The sequence below is a fragment of the Leucopleurus acutus genome (genome assembly GCF_964270905.1).
Source record: "Leucopleurus acutus genome assembly, chromosome: 2".
Lineage (NCBI taxonomy): Eukaryota > Metazoa > Chordata > Mammalia > Artiodactyla > Delphinidae > Leucopleurus > Leucopleurus acutus.
Genome location: NC_139143.1, coordinates 125,471,967 through 125,493,269, shown reverse-complemented (window position 1 = coordinate 125,493,269; position 21,303 = coordinate 125,471,967). Strand labels below are relative to the sequence as shown.

The window sequence follows — 21,303 nt, the reverse complement described above, 5'->3', positions numbered from 1 at the left end:
GTTAATCACAGAAATCAGATGTATTAACAAGAGGGGAGAGGAAGGAAACGGGCTTCAAAACAGACAAAAAGTAATCATTTTACAAATACCTGAAGTTGTTTAATAGTCTCTCCCCCCTTTCCAATGACTAATCCTGCTTTGCTAGCTGGAATCATGATTTCTTGAACCGCATTTCCTGGCCCATCACCATGATGGAAGCCAGGGGCTGGTCTTCCTTTTTCAACAATCTGGTCCAGTAACCGTTTTGCTGATCTGTTAACAAATTAATAGCCAATACAAAATAATATAATCAGGTACTCCTCCCATCCCAATTCAGGATAAGGTGGCCTAAAACTAAATTTTAACAATTAAAAGAAAATGCCGTGAGTGTCAAAGACTGAAACCACACAATAAATTTTCTAGGTATCAATATATAATCAATATTTTTGAGAATAGTCCAAAATTTCCAAGACATACCCTACTTCTAAAGTTATCTCAGAATAAAGCTCATTCTTCCAAAAATAAACCATGTGTTTACTTTTTAAAACCTTTACTTTGGTTACTCACATGTTAAAATTTATTTGTTCATTCAACAAATACTTAAGAAATGTCAACTATATGCCAGGTACTATTCTAAGTAATGGGGTTACAGCAATGAAATAAAAAGACAAGGTCCTTGCTGGCATGCCTTAACTTCATTAAATAAGTAAAAATAGCAGGTTAAAGAAAAAACATGTCATTTGTGAAGTGCTATAAAGAAAACTAAAACAAGATAAGGAGGACAGGTTGTGTGTATGTATGTGAAGGGATGCTATTTTATGCAAAATAGATGAATGAACAATTCCCTGGCGGTCCAGCGGTTAAGACTCTGCGCTTCCACTGAAGCAGGCTGAAGTTCGATCCCTGGTCGGGGAACTAAGATCCCAGAAGCCACATAGCAGGGCAAAAAAAAAAAAAAAAAAAAAGAATAATGAATGACCTTACTGATAAGGAGACATTTGAACCAAGACCTGAAGAAAGTAGAGGAGTGACTATGAAAATATCTGGGGAAAAATGTTCCAGGGAGAAGAAACAGAAAGCGCAAAGGACTCTAAAGAGAAGCACGCTTGGTGTGCTGAAAAAATAGAAAAGAGGCTAAATGGGGCTAGAACAGAGTGAGTTGGGAGAAGAATGGTAAAATATGAAGTGAGAAAGGTGGCAGGTAAGCCAAGACATAATAAAGACACTGACTTCTACTCTAAATGGGAAAGCATTAGAGGATCTTTGAGCAAAGTAGTGATATGAATTGATTCATATTTTAAAAGGATCGGTATGGCTATACTATAATTAGACAAGGCTAAAAAGAATGGAGACACATTGTGGTAATATAGGCAAATGGTGTCATAGATAAGGTGACAGTACAGAAGGTGGCAAGAAGAGGCTGAATTCCAAATAACTGGGAAGGAAAAAATGCTTATGGATAAATGAGACTTTAGAGAAAGATAAAGTATTAAAACAGAGTTTTCATACACTGAAATGAGATGAACTAGATTGAGTAAAAGAAAAAGCATGGGCTGGAAAACAATGATTCTGTTTTTAACAATTTGAAGTTTAACATTTAAAGATGTCTAGTAGACATTCAAGTGGACAGTATACTAAGGAAGCAGCTGGATATGAATCTGGAATTTAGGGAAAGAAATCAAGGCTGAAGATTCAAGCAGAGCTACCACCTTTTAAGGAGTTTTTTTGTAAAAGAGAGCAGAGAATTAGAAATGTGGGGTTTAGGGATGGTTTTCTGTTTAGAGGGATTTTCAAGCATGTTTATATGCTGTTAGAAATTTTCTAAAAAAAGGGAAAAGGAATAGCGCAGGAGAAAGTCAGTTCAATTGCAGGGACAATATCCTTCAGTAGGAAGGAAGGGCTGGAACATGATTTTCGTACTTACTGGACAGACTCAGGGGTTCCAGTTAACATACAAGACCTTTCTGGAAGGCCACCACTGTCTACAATTAAAAACAAACAAAAATCTTAGGCCAAGAAAATGTTAACAGAATCATTTTCACTAGCAACTTTAAAAATGCTAGTTTTCTTGTCACTTTGAAAAATAACAGCAAGAGAATAACATTACCAGGAGCTATCTGTATTTTGCATCCAGATTCCTGTTGTATGCGTGAGATCTGTTCACCTCCTCTGCCAATTACTAGTAAGAAAAAAGAAAATTATTTGCTGAAAGATTTTAAAGTATGTTTTGATTATGTTTTTTCATAGCTTTAAAAAAATCAGATTACTTACTAAATCCAACCATCCCATCTGGAACTTTGTATTCTTCTGTCATTACAGACCTGCTAAGAAATAACAGAAACCAACATTTTCCTTCAAAGAAAGATAGATAATTTGTTTATAAATAAAAGGTAAACATAAAAATGGAAATCTAATGGCTCCTAATAACTTAAACTACATTTCTAGGCACATACTTAAAATACTCAAAGTCAAAATATGGGGCCTGAGTAGTTAAACTCAGTTTCTTAATTAAGGTCATACACATCAAGTGAGGAAGGTATGGTGGATGGAACAGTCTGAAGGCACGAACAAAAAGGAGTTGGGGTGCAGTTCAGGAGATACCATTTTAACAGTTATTTTAATTCAGCTTAGTTCTTCTAAAGTGTGGCTAATTCCACCCATCCTTTCAAATTACAAACGTATCTCACTCAAGAAAACAGATCATTTGCTATCACCTATTTGAGTCAAGGGAAATGAACCATATATACCAAAAAAAAAAAAAAAAAAAAAAAAAGCAGACACATATTCACTATATACTAACTTGGCTGTGTTTCATATACAGTTCAACTAAAACTTGCAAAGTGCTCTTTGAAAAGCTTTTATTTGACTATACCTTTGCTGCTGATGCATCGGTGGTAACTGTGTTCCGAAAGCTACCAAAAAATTAAATAAAGTGAGAATTTAATTTAATTGACATATATTTAACAATATAATCATTTTAAGCAATTCTAAAATCTTTCCCTGACACACAGACAACACCCTGAAGAGCACAAAAATTTTATGCAGAATACTTAACACTGAGAGTGGGCAAGAAACTCAGTGAAATGGCAGACATTATTGGCAATAGCATAAAAGAAAAACTGTCCTTTTTCAAGCAGCATAAGCAAAGATTAAGAAATGGAGCTATAACCCCTATGTTCATAGCAGCACTATTCACAATAGCCAAGACATGGAAATAACCTAAATGTCCATTGACAGATGAATGGATAAAGAAGATGTGGTACGTATATACAATGGAATACTACTCAGCCATAAAAAAGAATGAAATAATGCCATTTGCAACAACATGGATGCAACTAGATATCCATACTAAGTCAGAAAGAGAAAGACAAATATATGATATCACTTATATGAGGAATCTAAAATTTGACACAAATGATTCTACCTACGAAACAGAAACAGACTAGTGGACAGAGAACAGACTTAAGGTGGTGGGGGGTGGTGTTGGGCTGGGGGAGGGATGGAGTGGGAAGTTGGGGTTAGCAGATATAAGCTAATATGTACAGAATGGATAAACAATGAGTTCTTACTACATAGCACAAAGAACTACATTCAATATCCAATGATAAACCATAATGAAATATACAACAACTGTACTTCAAAAACAGAGCTATAAAATAAATTGAACATGTAAAATGACTTAGCAACTAAATCTTAAATTATATTGATACATGGCCATAATTGAACTAGGAGATAGGAGGTATATTTTTAGAAATAAATTCATACAAAAAGATAATTTATGGCCTTCAACTAACTTCAAAGATACCCAACAAAACATAGGAACAAAGCCCTAATATTAAAATCCATAGTTACTTTAACTTTTAACCCAATTTAAAATAAATACTTACAGTCATTTTGAGGAGCAACTTTCTTAGCATCTGGCTGATCTGTAAAATTAAGAGTCTTTTAATTTTTTGCCAGTAAGTACAAACATAAGACTTAGCTCCCCCATGCCCAATCAAGAATACCAATATAAACATTTACTGAAATAGCTGAGGGTATTGTTTATCATTTGAACCAAAACTGCCAAAACTCAACCCAAACACTTAGTGATCGAAAGAAAACAGCATTTCTTTCATTCTCTTCATGTTTAAAAGATGCACAGACATTAAAAAAAGTTCTTTTTTACGGAATCAAATCACTGACCTTAATGTATGTTAAGCACTTTAGAATGATACAAGACAAAGTATTTAGTCCGTTACTTAGCAAAACATCACATGCTAAAGTCTAATGATGCTTCCCACTGTAGGAACTGAAGATTGGAAGGAAAAAAACCTATCAAAATGTGAAAATTTGACATATCAAAAGTTGAGTGTATCTGACAGTGAACACAAAGCTATGAAAAATAAGTAAAAAATCACATTGCAAGGCAATCTCAATCTAAACTGTTCTACTGTTCCTAACCAAACATTTCACAGCATAAACTTCAAAAGAAACTCAAACAACTACATGACTTCATCTTTATCTACATCCTTTACACACATGAATACAATGCGTACCTTAGAATAGACAACCTACAGCTCAAAGTACTACGTTCTCCTCCCCCCTTCAAACTTAAATGATTAAACATCAGAATGTTGTGCAACAAAAATTCAGACACATAATCCAAGAAATATTTGTGTCCATTTAAGAATCCACTGGTTTATTTCACGTTTACATACTGAACACAGGTAATAAATAAAAATTCCTGCCTTTAAAAGGAGAGGGCATTCCCTCCCAGTGTGTTGTACTGCTCGGACTTGTCCAAGAGCCATCTACACATAAAATAAAAAGAATACATTACATACAACATCTGAAGCATCATTAGCTCATTTTTTTTGTATATTAAAACCTCACTATAAATGTGAAAGACACTTAAATAAAAGGAAACCAAGCACTCCTGGTCAAAAGCTACAAATACATTCTATACGCTCATTCAGAATCCTCCTTTAAAAAAAAAAGGGCAAAAAGAAAATGTATCAAAATTCATACATCAAATCTAAAACAAAAAAATATGTGCAGACTTCTAAGTTCAGAAGGTTCAACAATTATGTTTTTAAAAAATACAAGGCACTGTTTATCTACTGTTTTAAGCCACATTTTGAATTAAACCTGAAACACAAAACAAGGTACTAAAACAAACAAAAAATGGTATAACCTGCAACACACTAAAGTAGCAAACTATAACAACTTCAACCTTTAAAGTGAAATCTGAAATAGCAAAGTAATGAGAATACAGCATCTCAGATTAATTCATGTATGATGAGAAAAACCCATGAAATGTTTCCTAAACATTTTGTATTTTTGTTTTCTTCAGTATATTAACAAGTCGTCTGTGCAAACTATCAATCTGGCACAATCCTAAAAGAGGGAAAATGATGTTCTCTAGTAAGACAAAACTGGCTGGTTAACTCAAATTTTACCTACCTTGTCTAGGTCTCTTTTCCCCCCTCTCCTTTTGAGTCCAATATAACCCTTACAATTTTAGGAACCTTATGATAAAAGCAATGTTTCAAAAAAAGAACATCTGAAAAATACTGAAAATCACTTCAACTAAACTCTGTGTAAAACAATTTAAAATATTTATGGCTATAACTTACCTCCATCTTCCAAAGGTCTTTTCTGTCCCCCATAACCATAGTCATTTGAATTCAGTGATGTACCAGCATCACCTCCAATTTTTGCTGCAATCTTAAAAAACAAAAAACACACCATCATTAAGGATAGCACCATAACTACATTATTTCCTAATATATGCTAAATATCTATCACATAAGAAAATTAATTTGATAGACAAATTAAAATTACAGTTCAATTTATTACTATCATTAATAACTTCAGAGCTAACAAATAATCATCTGGAATTGCTTCTGATATATCTCTATAAAAACAAAGAAGTAATCAATTAAGAATCTTTAGAAGACTGACCAAATAACTTTGAGGAAAATATGGATCCTAATCCTATCTTCTCCATGTCTCTCTCCCATGACTCTCTATATGTTGGTATAGGGAGAACGTGAACATGCTAAGGCTGTGCTGTCTAATAAGGTAAAATGCTAGCCACATTTGGTTACTATTTCATATGTCTAGTCCAAATTGAGATGTACTTCAAGTGTAAAATGCACACCAGATAGCGAAACCTTGGAACAAATATAAAGAATGTAAAGCGTCTCAAAAATTTTTATATTGAACACTTTAAAATGGTAATATTTTAGATATGTTGGGTTAAACAAAACATGTAACTTGCATTATACTTCTATTGGACAATCTTTTTCTAAGGGAACGAGGAGGTGTGGAGGAAGCCTGGGAAGTTGTATGTCTAAGGAAGTCTCTGTTATAGAACCACAACTCATTTCACTGTTAGAGACTTTTAACTTTTAGAGTGGGGCAAACATAGTATAAGAAACACCAGCCTCGGGCTTCCCTGGTGGCGCAGTGGTTGAGAGTCCGCCTGCCGATGCAGGGGACACGGGTTCGTGCCCCGGTCCGGGAAGATCCCACATGCCTCGGAGCGGCTAGGCCCGAGAGCCATGGCCGCTGGGCCTGTGCGTCCGGAGCCTGTGCTCCGCAACAGGAGAGGCCACAACAGTAAGAGGCCCGCGTACCGCAAAAAAAAAAAAAAAGAAAGAAAAAAGAAACACCAGCCTCAAGTCTTAAGTGGGGCACAATCAGGGGTTATTTACTGCATTTTTCTATGAAAAGGGAAATGGAACTAAAATTGCTGAGTGCCAGCAAAAGGCCAAACTCTGTATTATGATAAATGTTTTATACTCATTTTGTCACTGAATCATCACAACAATTCTATGAGGTACAGTATTTAGTGAGATAGATATCCATTTTACAATTGAAAACAATCTCAAGAGGTAACTTAACCAATGTTACATAGTAAGTCAATGGTGGAGAAGTCCCAATTTCTACACACCTCCTTGGCAGTTACAAGTGGTAATCACCAAAGATGGGTGATGGGCTCATTAGAGTTCACCACGTTATTCTTTCAATTCTGAGTATGCTTGAAATTATCCATGATAAAAATTAAACAGAAAATGAAACTTTTGGTGACTGGAATTCTTCTAAAAAGGTGTTGATGTGGAACTAAACCAAGTGCCTCAAGCTTCATTATAATTAGAAAACTGGAAAGGATAAGCGTATTCAACGACTTGAATCCAATATGTATCACGTAAGTCCCAAACATATATCAGTTCCCATATACCAAATGTATTTCCTAGGATTCCTAGGTTTCCCTTTTTCTCATCTGTAAATGCAAACACCCACCACACAGCATATTAGGATTAAATATAAAAATGCGCAACAAGAAAGGTATACAATTATATATTTCCTGACTTTATAGCTTTGGTCACTCTAACCTATCTTAATCATCTTTCACTTTCTCAAAAGCTTATTCGAATCTTTGATCTAATTAAAATCTTATTTCTTCCCTGAAAGTCTTCCTCATCACATCTGAGAACTGCTTTTCCACCATTCAGTTTTAAAGCAATCAGCATTTGAATTGTTCCTCAGGAAATTTAACATACTGCTAGGCATTGATGTTATGAGGAAAATATTTCTGGTCCAAGGAAAGAGTTAATACTAATGAAAGAAAATGGTTTAGGCTGGTAGTACCTTCTGCAGTTAGCTTTTATAAACACTGAGTTTGCAAAGCAGCACTCCTTGAACTCCAAGGAACTTCTGCACAGAAAAAGGATATTTATTTATACCTCCCTATCCACTGAATAGTTCTAAAAATATCCAACTGAAAATAAAATTGATCTTTAGTTCACTCAGAAGAACCAGTTAACACCATCTCAAAAATTCAGAACCAATACAAAAACATTAGAGAAGAACTTTTAGAAAAAATACTAACACAGATTTAATCAATTCTCCAAGATCAACAGAAAACATACACTTCCTAGGTCACTGCACAGAATTTAAGAGAAACAGTAATTCCTACAATCCAGTCTCTAACTATATAAAATTCTTATGAGACTAGTAGAATTAAGTATAGGTAACTTCTTTGATTTTCAATTTACAGTAAAAATTCAAGCTTTCCATTTGGACCCTGCCTACTTCTCAAATGAATAAATATTTTTTGTGCTTTCAATGTTTTAGCATTTTCCACCTTTCTTCATCAATTATTCCTAGAATCCAAGAATTTTGGAGTTGAAAGGAAAGTTGAGATTATTCAGTCATACCACCTGATTTTAGAGATTAAAACAACAAGAACAAAACCACAAACAACAACACACAAAAAGCTGATTTTCAGAAGTAATTACCTAAATGCCCAAAATGACTATCTCCTAATTTTCAGTCTACATGCTTCCTTAGGCTTTGGGGTCCAACCGTGATTTGGGGTCAGTGGTAATTCTGGTTTTACTGCTTTGTGTCCTTGCCAAATTTTCTTAAGCATTTTGTGCCTCATTCATCTTCTGTGTACAAAAGAGATAAATAGTTTCTACACTTACCCTGTAGAATAGTTGTGAGAATTAAATGAATTAATATAAATATGCTTAGCACAGAGCCTAATATGTAGCATATAAATTGCCAGTTACTATGAACAAATCAGCACACTTTAATTCAACTATAAAGCAGGTTCACAAGACTTCAAATATTCAATTTAAAAAATTTAACAGGTTTTTATTTGTACTGGCCAAAGATATACACTTTGAAAGAACATAATTATTTTCAGAACAAAATTTCATTACTGCTTTAATTCATTAAAGATATCTGTTGATTCACTTCAATAAATAATGAGTACCTACTATGGGCAAGGTCCTAATGGATTCAATTCCTATGCACCAGAAATGTGAAGAGGCTAGAAATATTACTAGCCCACCACTTTATCAGTATTGTCCCCTCTTTACAGCCCAGAAATCTGTGCTTATTATCATAATCAAGCTTTGCTATCCCATCTCAAAATGTGTTAAAAAAACAAAAACAACCAAACAACCCCACCCCCCACACACTCAAATACTAGTTTTCACTGGAGATTAATGCTAAGTAAAAAGTCAACAGTCCTATTTTATAAATTCTTCATTGCATTCAAACATAATACAGTCTGAATTACTTTCACAATTATCAAGAAAGAGATTTCAAGAATTGAGTACTTAATGATTAATTTAATAGTTGTTTAGAGGGGAAGTGATGAGGATTGATATTCTTGCATAACCTGTGATCTACCACTATACTTAGTCTCAGTCTCTGATTCACTTCTATCTTCATATAACCTTAAGGGGAAAAAAGTAGATAGATGTATCTCAATTTTCCAGTGTTTCAAAGACAGAACTTATTATCAGTGTGATCACTAAAGATCTAATCAAAGAATTTCAACATCACCCTCTGCAGTTACAGTTTGAAATACCCAAATATAAATTTCTAAAATAGACAGGTTGGAAACCTAAACTAGAGAAGCAGTCTGGTGCCCCTGTGCTAGATTTAGCTCACAGAATATTATAAAAATCTGGAAATTTCACATTAAGAAAATAAGCTATTAGAATTCTCTGGAAAAAAGACGGAGCAACTCGGCCTCAATTGCCTCATGGCAACAATCAGCTAGAGTAAATGCTACTAGCATTTACCAGATAGGGACCAGGGATCCCTATCATTTGTTCTGCTTTCCTGCATAACAAAGAACTATCCAGCTGAAATGCCAATAGCTTCCCAAGCAGTATGCAGCTCTTTGAAGGCAAGAAGCTGTTCTTATACCTCTTCCTTCCAAAGAACACAGCACAATACTCTAGACAAAGAAAAGAAACTTAAGGTTAGATGGAGATTTTGGAAATATAATTCAGTATCTATTTAATATAGATAAGGAAAAACGTATTTCAGGGATTAACCTAATTTGTCCCTTCAGCCCAAGCACTTTTCCCTATACTCGACTTACATAATCAGACAAGCAGCTCTACAACCAATATAGAGGCACTCTCAAATGTAACCAGAAGGGGCAATTCAACTCAAATGCTAAATATGAGAATCTCAGATTTAAGATTAATTCTGTAGAAACAATCAAATTACAGCAAAGACACTTGTAAATTTTATTACAGAAAGGGCACTGGGGCAGCTACTGGCATATAAACAGAGGACAAGAAATTCATAGTTTGAGGACAATTTCTATATTTAAAAAGGCAGTCTAAATAAGAAAATTGTCTTCAGAAGTTGTATCCACCTGTACCTTTTCTCACCTCATTCTCCACCCTCCTTCCCCCACGCAACCCTATCCTCCAGTGACTTCACTCTTAGGTTCTTGTCATCCCCAAAACCCCCATACCTTTGCACATGCTGCTTCTTTCTCCACTGGTCAAACTCTCACTCATTCTTTAATGCCTTGCTTAAAATATCAGTCCTTTACTTTGGCAGTTAGGTACCCCAACCCCTGGTGTTATGCACAGTACCTGATTCATAGAACTCTAAAATGTTTATAGAACAAATGGATGAATTAACAGTGCCCATATTTTGTCTACTGTTTGAAAGCGTTAATCAGATACTTCTATTCTTTTGTCTTTGGTTCCCTGATCATCATAGCTTCCTAGAAGGCAGAAACCCAATTAACACATTTAAAAAGTCTCCAGTATTTATGTACAGTGTCACAAATTAATTCAATATGCTGGTTGAATAAAATAATTCAGGTGAGTCTTCCAATCCAATCTAATAAAACCCTTCTAACAGAGTTCCTGACATTATATAAATGTTTCAGTCACTATTCTAAACATGTTCAGAAGTAGTAAATAAGAATTAGGTAAATAAATCGCAGAATTAGGGTTAATGATGACCTTCTGTTGACTCCTTGGAAAATTTCTGATTAAAAACAAGTACAGGTACATTTTTATTTATAATGTGTTCACATTATAAAAATATGAGCGCTTTGCTACATCACTACAGATTTTATGGATTTTGACTCAAATGATACTTTAATCCAACCGGGGGGTGAAAAGTAAGTTAACGAAGTGAACTAATGTAATCAAAACATACCACAAAATTGGATTCTGATTACCATGAGCTTAACACTGTACCCTAAAAATGTCTAGCATCTAACACGCATCGTGTCATAACGAGAATATAAGATTCTTACTTTTACTTAGACACAAGTCCATACCAACATCACACGTTTTAAAATTACATTAAGGGACTATCTAATAAAGTTCAAATAAAATCCTAGAATATAACTTTTTTTTTTTTTACAGCTTTTGTTTGGGAAAGTGGTGCCTTCAGGGCAAATGTACGCACCTACGTAATACAAAGAGGTCTGGTCAGTTTACGACTCTGAACTGAGAGGCAGATTCAAATTGAAACTTAGGGTATAATGGCCCTGAAGCCATTTTGAGAAGTAAGAGGGAAGGAACCGTAGAACACGCGTAAATCCCGCCCTGAAGAGGGATTCCAACGCGGAATACGAGTGCTCGCCTCTAATTTTCTTCCTTGAAGGTGTGAAAGTGTATGGTACCGAAAGATTAACTGCGGGAGAGCTCGAACGGGTTGGAAGCTCTAAAGACTGCTTTAATGACAGATCCCTTCCCTTACCATGGCTCCGGCGGACAGACCCTAGTCCTTTCCCAAACTCATTACCAGAAGCTTCCATACTATTGTGTAAAACTACGCGCGCTTTACCCCATGGAAGAGGATGTTCACTCCGAGGAAAAGGAAACGCTAACACCTTGGAGAAAAAAGCGCGAGTACCGCAGAAACGGGAGAAAAAAATCTAAAGCCATCTTCGCGTAGCACGCGTTGGGGTTCAAAGTGGCTTAGACACCAAGAACACAAAACCGAGTTCCAGCCTCTATTCGGTATTACCAACGTGGGGAAACGTGAGTCTCGTCACATTTCAGAGGGCGGAAGGGCACTTCTTTCCTCTTCCTCATGCGCGAAGAAGTAGCGGCCTACTCAGCCAACGGCCAATTACCGTGAGCTGTCGGGGTCTCGCCGCGCGGTCCAGACTTACCTGTCGGGCTCTCTGCAGCGCATCTTTGAAAGCATCGTTAACTCCTCCACCACCACCGCCACCGCCTCCACCACCAGCTGAGCCAGAGGAGGGTGGAGGCACTGTTGAATAATCTGCCATGCCTACTCTACAGTGGCCGCTACCGCTTCTTCGCAGGGACCTCTCAGCCAACTGCTAAGAAAGGAAGAAAATGGCGGCCGCCGAGGCTGTATCACATTCTTGTGCGACCATCGTGCCGTAGAGGGGCGGAGACTGAAAGAAGAAAATCTCGCGATGTTTTGAAGCAACGCGCTGTTGTGGGGGTGAGGCTGGAAAAAGCCAGGCAGCGAGATATCGCGAGAATTGTCTTTAGATTTCGCGAGAATGGGGTTTCTATTGGCGCCTCCTCTATGGGCGTTCTCGGGTTGAGGTGGTGCGGTTATCCCTCTGGGTTAGTGGAAAGACTGGTGAGCTGGCCGCCGTCTGCTTGAATTTTTGAAAGGCTGGAGGAAAGGAGTAGTTTCTTATCGGTCGCCGCCTCAAGGAGGTAGAATGGGTGGATTTTCCGCCCAGGGTCATTCTGTGTACTAATGGGGAAGTGGGGGACGTCGATAGGCGTAACGGCGGCGCAGCAGTGTCTAGAGCGTGCCGCCGGGAGGGCTCGTGGGAGACGCGCGCTTTGGACGCCGCGCGGTGATGCTCCCGAAAACGTCCGCCCGGCATAGCGGGAACGCGGCATGATTTTAAGGGTAGTGAAGTGTCCCAGCATTTTACTTCTAGATTGTCAGTTTTGAGTTTTGTCACAAGTGGGGATGAATTTAGGCCGGAGGCCTTCGTTCTCGAACTGATTTCTAAGTTATTGTGAAAATTCTTTGGATGAGGCTGTGACGATATGACTGCCCTTTTCTTTACCTTTTAAAAATGTAATTGTTTCTAAAATTCAGTTTTAGCCAGACTCAGTAACCTAGTATCGTATGTATCCATGGCCAGTTTTATTGAGGTCCTTATAGATAAGAAACGGCGTCCATTTCTTGACCAAAATTGGCTTTGTAGCTTCTTCGAAATAGTTTCCCTCAGCCGCAACCTGTGAGAACTCTGATGTTTTGTATTGTCATCCCGGGACTAGATGATGATGATATTATTTTGTTTTTTGTTATCTACTTCAGTTACCAGGTAATTTCTTTCTGGAGCATATCGCGGCACGTAGTTTACTGCATTAGTGGTAGTAGTTTCAGGCCCATTAGAATGCTTCAGGAGTCGATCACAGTGATTTTATTTTTCCCCCTAATTCTTTCCCTTTAGATAACAAAAAATGAGGTAAAATGAACTTTACCAACTTTGGTATTTTGTGTTTAGTGAGTTAGGTCTCAAAGAGTACTTTGCCCATTGCTAGTTTTAAAGTAATAAAGAGAAACGTGTGCTGCAGTCTTACTTATACCTGAAATTAATGTATGCACTTGCTCAAGGCCCAAAGTAAGTCTGATAACAGTTACATGCACACAGGTACAAGTGGGCCATCATTTTCCCATAATTAGCTTTTCCTACCATTTTATCCATTTACAGCTCTGATTATGTCCTTCAGTGTGCATAGACATCTATTTCGATTTGGGGGGGAATTTGTATTTGGAAAAGCAGTGAATGTGTTGGACTACAGATTTAAGCATAACTGGTAAAAAGAAAAACTGTATAAGCAGTGTTGGGTGGTATTGCTAAATAGGATTTCTTCAGCTGTGCTTTGAGAACGTCTGTCCAATAAATGGCATTTATTAATCAGTAACTGATTTTTTCATATGTTATTAATTAGACATATACCAGTTAGTCCTGATCAACATAGTGTTAGTCACAGAGTGATATAATTTACCTCCAAAGAAATAAACTTTGTTTCATGTATACCACAATTTTAGTTATCTCTAAACATTGAAAATAAGTAAAGAGCTCCATTTCTAGGTTTTTTTGGTAGAGTCTCCTGGAAGTACGGGTATTCTAGGATGGGAACCATTTGGAATCAGTCAAGATCAGGATTTCTCAACCTTAGCACTATTGACACTTTATGGCCAAGTAATTTTTTATTTTATAGCACTACTGTGCATTGTAGTATGTTTAGCAGCATCCTTGGCCTCTACCCATAGATGCCAGTAGAACCTGTACCAATATGAGAACCCCCATACCAATTATGACAACCAAAAATGTCTCCAGAGATTGCAGATGTCCCCCGGGAGGCAAAATCACTCCACAGTGAGAACCACTGGTCAGCCTTGATTGCTGCCCCTGATTTTTCCATCAAGAAGACCTATTTACCTTACTTCAGAGGTATATTCCACATTCCACTACTCTTCATCTCCACTACTCCTGAGTTACCGTCACCTCAGTCTTGGGCTGTTACAGTAGCATTCTAGTTGTTTTTTCTGCTTCCACCCTTAACATCTTTACAATTTACTTATAAAAATTATGAAATTTTGTACAGCGAAGTATATAATGTATGTAATGTCTCAATTGTAACAAGCACCCATGTATCTGCTTTCCAGGAATGTTCTCCAAAAAGTAAACCATTACCAGTACTCTTGAAGCTCAAGGGTGCCTCTACTTGAATGTATTACAATTGTTTCTTCATATAGCAGCTTAAAAGCTTTCTTTAAAACATAAATCACATCATCTCACCTAGTCTTCTCTCCTGTTGCACTTTATTATTTTTTTTTTTAATTTTTTTTTTCCTGTTGCACTTTAAATCCCATCTCCTGGAATGGCCTAAGGGTGCCATGTAATCAGGCTACTATCTAAACACTCCTGCTCCTCATTCTATTTGAGCCACCTTGCTGTCCAAGAACATTCCTGCCTCTAGGGCTTTATGCTTGCATCTTCCTCTGCCTGATTCAGATGTTCTTATAGACCTTCACATGGATGATTTGTCCTAATCATTTGGGTCTCAGTTCAGATGTCATCTCCCTAGACCATCTCTGACCTCTGTTGTGCCATTCTGCAATCACTCTCCAATTACCATGTTCTCTTTATAGAATTTATCGGAAATTATGTCGTATGTGTTTACTTGTTTATTGTCTGTCTTCCATTAGATTGTAAACTGCTGGAGAGCAAGGACCTTGTCTGTCTCTACCACTGACTAGTTCCTAACACATAGTCTTAGCTTTCTAGATATTTGTTGAATGAATGAATGTCGAAAAAAATCCATCTCTACATTTTAGTTGATTTTGTGACCTTGGTCAAGTGAACTTAGACTTTGTGTCTCAGATTTTCTCATCTACATAATGATCATAACCTGCATTGGTATCCTCAAATGAGGTATCTCTGTGAGCTCTTCAGAAACTGGAAAGTGCTATCAAATGGAAATTGGCTTTATTAAACATAGAATTTGGCTTCAGGTATTTCATAATTAGGAAAGAATAATCCGTGGTACTCCACTTCTATAAATTTTTTGGATTAAACATCTATGTTCAAATCTTAGTTTTGGTAAAACCCAGGATCTTGTAACAGCAACTGAATTGTAGGAAAACTATAACCAGTGACTTGATTTGGTTATATGTGAATTAGTTCTGATTCCACTCAGTCTTCTCAAAGCCATTTGTAGTTTGCTGGTTACTCTAGATAATTTCATTATAACTGATGAAATCAGACTTTTCTTGACTAAATGCATTTCCCTTTGCAATGTAAATCCTCTTAAAAGTGGATGTATCATAGCTAATCTAAAACTGGTTTATTGTGCTTTGAGAGATTGGCTAAATTTAAAGCTGAATTCTATTTTATAGTCACTGTCTTATCATAGAAATTAGTATTCCATATTTCATTCTCAGGATGAAGCAAAAGTCAATGTTTTTAAGCTTATAAAAGTCTAGCTGGGGCATTCAGTTTTATCAAATAACAGAGTAAAAAGATTAGTAAAGGTAGTACAAGTTGGGTTATTAAATGTACTGGCAACATTCTTCATTTTACCTTCTGATTTATTGTTTACCAAATGACTGATTCTTTCTCAGCATAACTTTCCACTGTTGGATTAGTTAAATCTGTGTGAAATATTAACAGATTCTTATTTTATAGCTATTGGAGAAAAAGTCCATTATAGCTTTTTGGATAGGCATTTTAGAGTGGCAAAATTGTACAGACTTCCTGCCTCATCTTTATATCTATCACCCACCTCCTAACAACTCTTAGCCAAAAGGAGCTGATAACTTTATGCTGTATTCTGTGTGTCGTTTGAACCAGGCCTGCATTTTCTCAGTGCACAGTCACAACAGATTCAGGTTAAATGTGAGGAGGAAAGTGGCCAGTTAGTTCAAAGTAAAGTAAGTGGTCCAGGATGTTGTTTTAGGGTATTTGATCATTAATGTTGGTCATTGGTCTTAATGACTTTTGTATCCTTTCTGATTGAGTTTGTAGGATTCTGTTTCAGACTGTGTGAATGGAAGCAAGAACTATCAGTACTTGCATTATAAAGGACAAAGTTGTTAACACAAATGTAACTTGGGAACTTTGTGGAGAACAACAGTTTGACTAGTGTCTGAAACTGGAGGCAGCCCCATGTAGTGAAAAGAACTCTGGACTTGGTCCCAGAGGATCTAGATTCAAGTCTGACCCATGTGCCCTTTGGTAAGTCACATAACTTCCTTTTACCAGCATACCAGAGACGGCAGTTTAATCTGTTTTTGAAAAGTAAACGGTAATAAAAATGTCTTATGTTTTTACACCATGATTTCTGTCTTTTCTCTTTCAGAAGTCACCATAGTATCATCTCACCCTCAGTTATTAGAAATTTCTTCTCTGATTTGGATGTCAGATTTAATAGTATGTCCTGATTGAAAGGCTGTTAGAGCATTGACAAATCCTCTAGGATATTGCTCATGACCATTGATTTGCCATAAATCCAGCCTTTTGCCATCCTTGTCATTCCCACTTATTCATAACTGTAGGGCCCTTGGGCCTTTGCACATATCTTTCTCTTTGTCAGGAACACTCCTCACCTTTTCCATTTCGCTGTTTCCTGTTGAAAATTTTCCATTTTTCCAGAAAACCTGTCCAGAACTATCAAATTTAGGAATTCCTATTTGTATTCATGTACCATATCATGGTAATAATACCATAATATCATTTATTGTTTAGAATTCCCACTAGATTATAAGGTTCATGACAGTAAGGGTTATGTCTTTTTCTGTGTCTTTACTGCATAGCACACTCTAAAGTGCTATATACGGGGCACTGTAAGTGCTTCACATGTATTTTATTCATTTATCCTCACATTGGCTTTATGAGATAGGCGCTATTAAAATCTCCATTTTGCTGGGGTACAGATGAGCTAACGAATTTGCCCAGGCTCACATGTTAGTAAATGTTAGAGCTGAGATTTGAACCTAGGCAGCCTGACTTGAAAGAATGGAAGAATCTATTAAAAATCTATGAAATGTATCTCTTTGTAATTTCTAGGGTATAAGTCACAATTTGGTATTTCTTACTTGGATGTTTAAAATATTTGCATTAGTTTTTATCAAGACTTAGGCTAAAATTCTTCATGGGAAGGCAGCTCTTAATGTAAGGTAATAAAAGTAGATTACTTACAAAATTTTAAAAACCCGTGTGTTGTGTAACATTATAGAAGCTTGTTTCTCTGTATTGCTAATTGCACTGGGTGGATTAGTAATATGCCTTACTAAAGTATATAGTGCTTTATGGTGTGTGTGTATATATACATATATACCTGTATATTTGATGATGATTAGTGTTATTTTTCAAATACATTGTTCAGGGGGTTTATGTGTTTGTAGTACACATCACTAACTAGATTGTAAGACTTCTCAAGACAAGGATAGGATTGATTAATTTTAATTTTTCCCCTATATTACCACACAGCCCCTGTGATAATGTTTGCAAAATTCATATATTTACTGTTCTTAGTCTCCCTTTATTTTGTGGTCAAAAGCATCTTTATTTGTTCCTCCCCTACTTAGATCATTTATTTATACATTGGTTCCTTTCACTTCTTCTGTTACATTTATCTTTTACATTAAATTTTTAGCCAAGTAAAGAGTCTGATAAAAAATCATCTTTTTTCATGAAACTTAACCTGACTAACCAATTCCAGTGATCTTGCCCTTAATTTAATGGTTGTCTGCATTTGTTACAAGGAGATTTTTTTAAATGTAAAAGCTGAGCCACAACTACCACTCCCAGAAACTCTGATTTAACTGGTCTATATCTGTATCTGTAAAAACTTCCTATGTTGATTTTATTTGTTTATTTATTTAATTTAGCTGTGCCGGATCTTAGTTGCGGCATGTGGGATCTTCATTGCGGCATGCATGCGGGATCTAGTTCCCTGACCAGGGATTGATACCTGGGCCCCCTGCATTGGGAGCGCAGAGTCTTAACCACTGGACCTCCAGGGAAGTCCCCCTATGTTGATTTTTTTAAGTACAGCCCACACTTGAAAACCACTGAAATAAAAAGTCTATATGCTCCATCAGATTTTTGCTTATTTTTAATGACTTGCAGTTTGTTCTCTAGTTGTTATGGGCATATAGTCTTGAGAACTCAAGCTCTAGAAACATTTTCTGTTTTTGAACCTATCTACTTTTTGTTGATATAGGCTAATGGCAATGTTAATTGAACAGGACCGCCAGCATCATCTGGGGTTGCTTTTAAAAATGTGGATACCTGGGCCCCACCTGGATGTAGTGAATCATTTTTATGGGAAATTACATTTTTTTAAATGTGTCTTAGGGGAATTCCCTGGAGGTCCAGTGGTTAGGACTAGGTGCTCTCACTGCCAGGGGCCTGGGTTCCATCCCTGGTTGGGGAACTAAGATCCCGCAAGCCATGGGGCATGGCCAAAAAAAAAAGCATCTTAGATTCTTATGCTCATCAAAGTTTGAAAACTGACACTTTATGCAAAAAGTGTTTAATAAGTATTTACATAATTAAGCTGAATTAAAATTTGTCTCCCCAGCTAGACTGTAGCAAATGTTCTGAATACAAAGATCTTGTCCTTTCCCGTTTCCCCTCTGTGTAAGAGAGGGCTGTGGTCAAGGACTGGCTTTTACTCTTCGGCTTGCCCAGTATGGCTTAGTGCTTTTCTTTTGGTAGAAGGCTGATAAATATTGAATTGAGTTTTATATGTAATCATACTTATTTTGCTGCAAAGCTAGAGCTAAAAACAAATTGTTGAATATGTGGTTACGAATGTTGGGGGCCTTCGAGGCTAGGTGGCACAGAAGAGTAGCTTCACTCGAACTTTTCCTAAGAACTTGGAAAGACTTTGAGGATCGTCTGGTCCATTTCTTTCATTTTATGGAGGAAACTGTGACCCAGATTGCTTGAGTGCTATGTACAAAGTGACAAGATTAATTGCAAAACTAGAACCAAGACTAGATTCCTAGTCCAGTGCTCTTTATTTCATGAAATAAGTTCTCTTTGAAGCAGCAGTGATTAGGTTAAGTTTCAGATGGAGGTTTTCTGCTTCTTAGGTACAAGGGGAAGAAAACTCTGTGCACAACCAGAAACAGCTGATTTTTAAAATCAGGACATCTGCCTTTACTCACATTTATTTTTTGAGATAGATCACTAGAAGATGGAGGATCTTTGCCGATGAAATCCTTAACTGAAGATGGGTGGGTGTGAGATATAGAACTCACTTGGCATACAATTTTGTTGCTGTTTTTAGTGGAACTTTGCTTCTCTGTCCTGACATTTCCATATCTATAGCAGTGATCTCTTTGGAATTTGCCTTCTGATTGTTTGTTCTTTTATGTTGCTTCATATTAACAGATATTCTCAGTTCATTTTTAAAAGAGTGTATTTGAAAGGACTTGAGAAGGAAAAGAAGGAATAAAAAATTTTAAAGTATCTGAAATTACTATTTTCCTGTGACTTAACCATAATATTCTTCATAAAAGATTATCTAATTACAGTACCTAATAATACAAATACTAAATTTTCAAGATAGCATGGTAGTTTATTTTCTAAATTTAAAAGCGTATCGGGACTTCCCTGGTGGCACAGTGGTTAAGAATCCGCCTGCCAATGCAGGGGACACGGGTTCGATCCCAGGTCCGGAAGATCCCACATGCTGTGGAGCAACTAAACCTGTGAGCCACAACTACTGAGCCTGCGTTATAGAGCCCGAGAGCCACAACTACTGAGCCCACGCACCTAGAGCCCATGCTCTGCAACAAGAGAAACCACCGCAATGAGAAGCCCGCACACCACAATGAAGAGTAGCCCCCCACTTGTCTCAACTAGAGAAAGCCCACGTGCAGCAACTAAGACCCAATGCTGCCAAAAAAAAAAAAAATTTTTAAAAAAACTGTATAAAAGCATATGAAGTCTACAATAAATTCCTTTTATCCAGGAGAGGTATTACTTTTAGATTCTTAACAACCTTGCTTTTTTAACTGTACTTTGATATAAGTGAAGATCAAGAGATTTTATTTTAGTTAGAGTCTTTAAATGGTACACTCTTTAAGTGCAGGAGCTGCCTTATTTACTTTTTTTTTTTTACTTTTTTTTTTAAACTTTTGAATTTTTTTTTTCTTTTTTTTCGGTACGCGGGCCTCTCACTGCTGTGGCCTCTCCCGCCGCAGAGCACAGACTCCGGACGCGCAGGCCCAGCGGCCACGGCTCACGGGCCCAGCCGCTCCGCGGCACGTGGGATCCTCCCGGACCGGGGCACGAACCCGTGTCCCCTGCATTGGCAGGCGGACTCTCAACCACCGCGCCACCAGGGAAGCCCTAAACTTTTGAATTTTATTTGTTTATACAGCAGGCTCTTATCAGTTATCCATTTTATACATATTAGTATATATATGTCAATCCCAATCTCCCAATTCGTCCCACCACCACCATCCCCTCCGCCACTCTCCCCCCTTGGTGTCTATATGTTTGTTCTCTACATCTGTGTCTCTATTTCTGCCCTGCAGACCAGTCAGGAACTGCCTTATTTACTTTTGAGATGAATATACTACCTGGCATCTAGTGGATGCTTATTAATCTATTCATTTATTCAGTTCAGTGAAAATGCTGGGCATTGTTCTAAGTGTTAGATATACAGTAGTGAACAAAATAGACAAATACCCTTATCCTCATGGACCTTATTCTAGTGAGTGAATGTTGAATGAAACCATGAATCACTTTGGAAAGACTATATTTTCGGATCGTAATTTGCATCACTCTAAAAAGGGTTAGCAGGGCTTCCCTGGTGGTGCGGTGGTTGACAGTCCGTCTGCCGATGCAGGGGACACGGGTTCGTGCCCCGGTCCGGGAAGATCCCACATGCCGTGGAGCGGCTGGGCCCGTGAGCCATGGCCGCTAAGCCTGCGCGTCCATAGCCTGTGCTCCACAACGGGAAAGGCCACAACAGTGAGAGGCCCGCGTACCGCAAAAAAAAAAAAAAAAAAAAAGGG

The 21,303-nt window shown here is 37.2% G+C and overlaps 2 protein-coding genes across 12 annotated transcripts in view; one reads left to right on the top strand and one right to left on the bottom strand.

Moving 5' to 3' along the window:
• Positions 1-12,117, bottom strand: part of FUBP1 (far upstream element binding protein 1) — a 34,422-nt gene extending 22,305 nt beyond the window's left edge. For 2 of the 8 annotated variants that reach the window (XM_082863171.1, XM_082863173.1), the window contains exons 1-9: positions 11,927-12,117; positions 5,598-5,688; positions 4,710-4,772; positions 3,867-3,905; positions 2,852-2,891; positions 2,251-2,303; positions 2,087-2,158; positions 1,904-1,961; positions 90-252 (exon numbers count right to left, since the gene is read on the bottom strand). In XM_082863171.1, the coding sequence (XP_082719297.1) occupies positions 90-252; positions 1,904-1,961; positions 2,087-2,158; positions 2,251-2,303; positions 2,852-2,891; positions 3,867-3,905; positions 4,710-4,772; positions 5,598-5,688; positions 11,927-12,046 (699 nt within the window). In that variant the 5' untranslated portion in view covers positions 12,047-12,117. The remainder of the gene's footprint in view (positions 1-89; positions 253-1,903; positions 1,962-2,086; positions 2,159-2,250; positions 2,304-2,851; positions 2,892-3,866; positions 3,906-4,709; positions 4,773-5,597; positions 5,689-11,926) is intronic. The other 6 variants (XM_082863172.1, XM_082863174.1, XM_082863175.1 and 3 more) reach the window with 3 other exon arrangements.
• Positions 12,118-12,291: 174 nt separating this feature from the next.
• The window catches only part of DNAJB4 (DnaJ heat shock protein family (Hsp40) member B4), a 41,405-nt gene continuing 32,393 nt past the window's right edge, over positions 12,292-21,303 (top strand). Inside the window, exon 1 of one of the 4 annotated variants that reach the window (XM_082857781.1) lies at positions 12,292-12,372. The gene's annotated coding sequence lies outside the window, so the exon portion shown is untranslated. The other 3 variants (XM_082857780.1, XM_082857783.1, XM_082857782.1) reach the window with 3 other exon arrangements.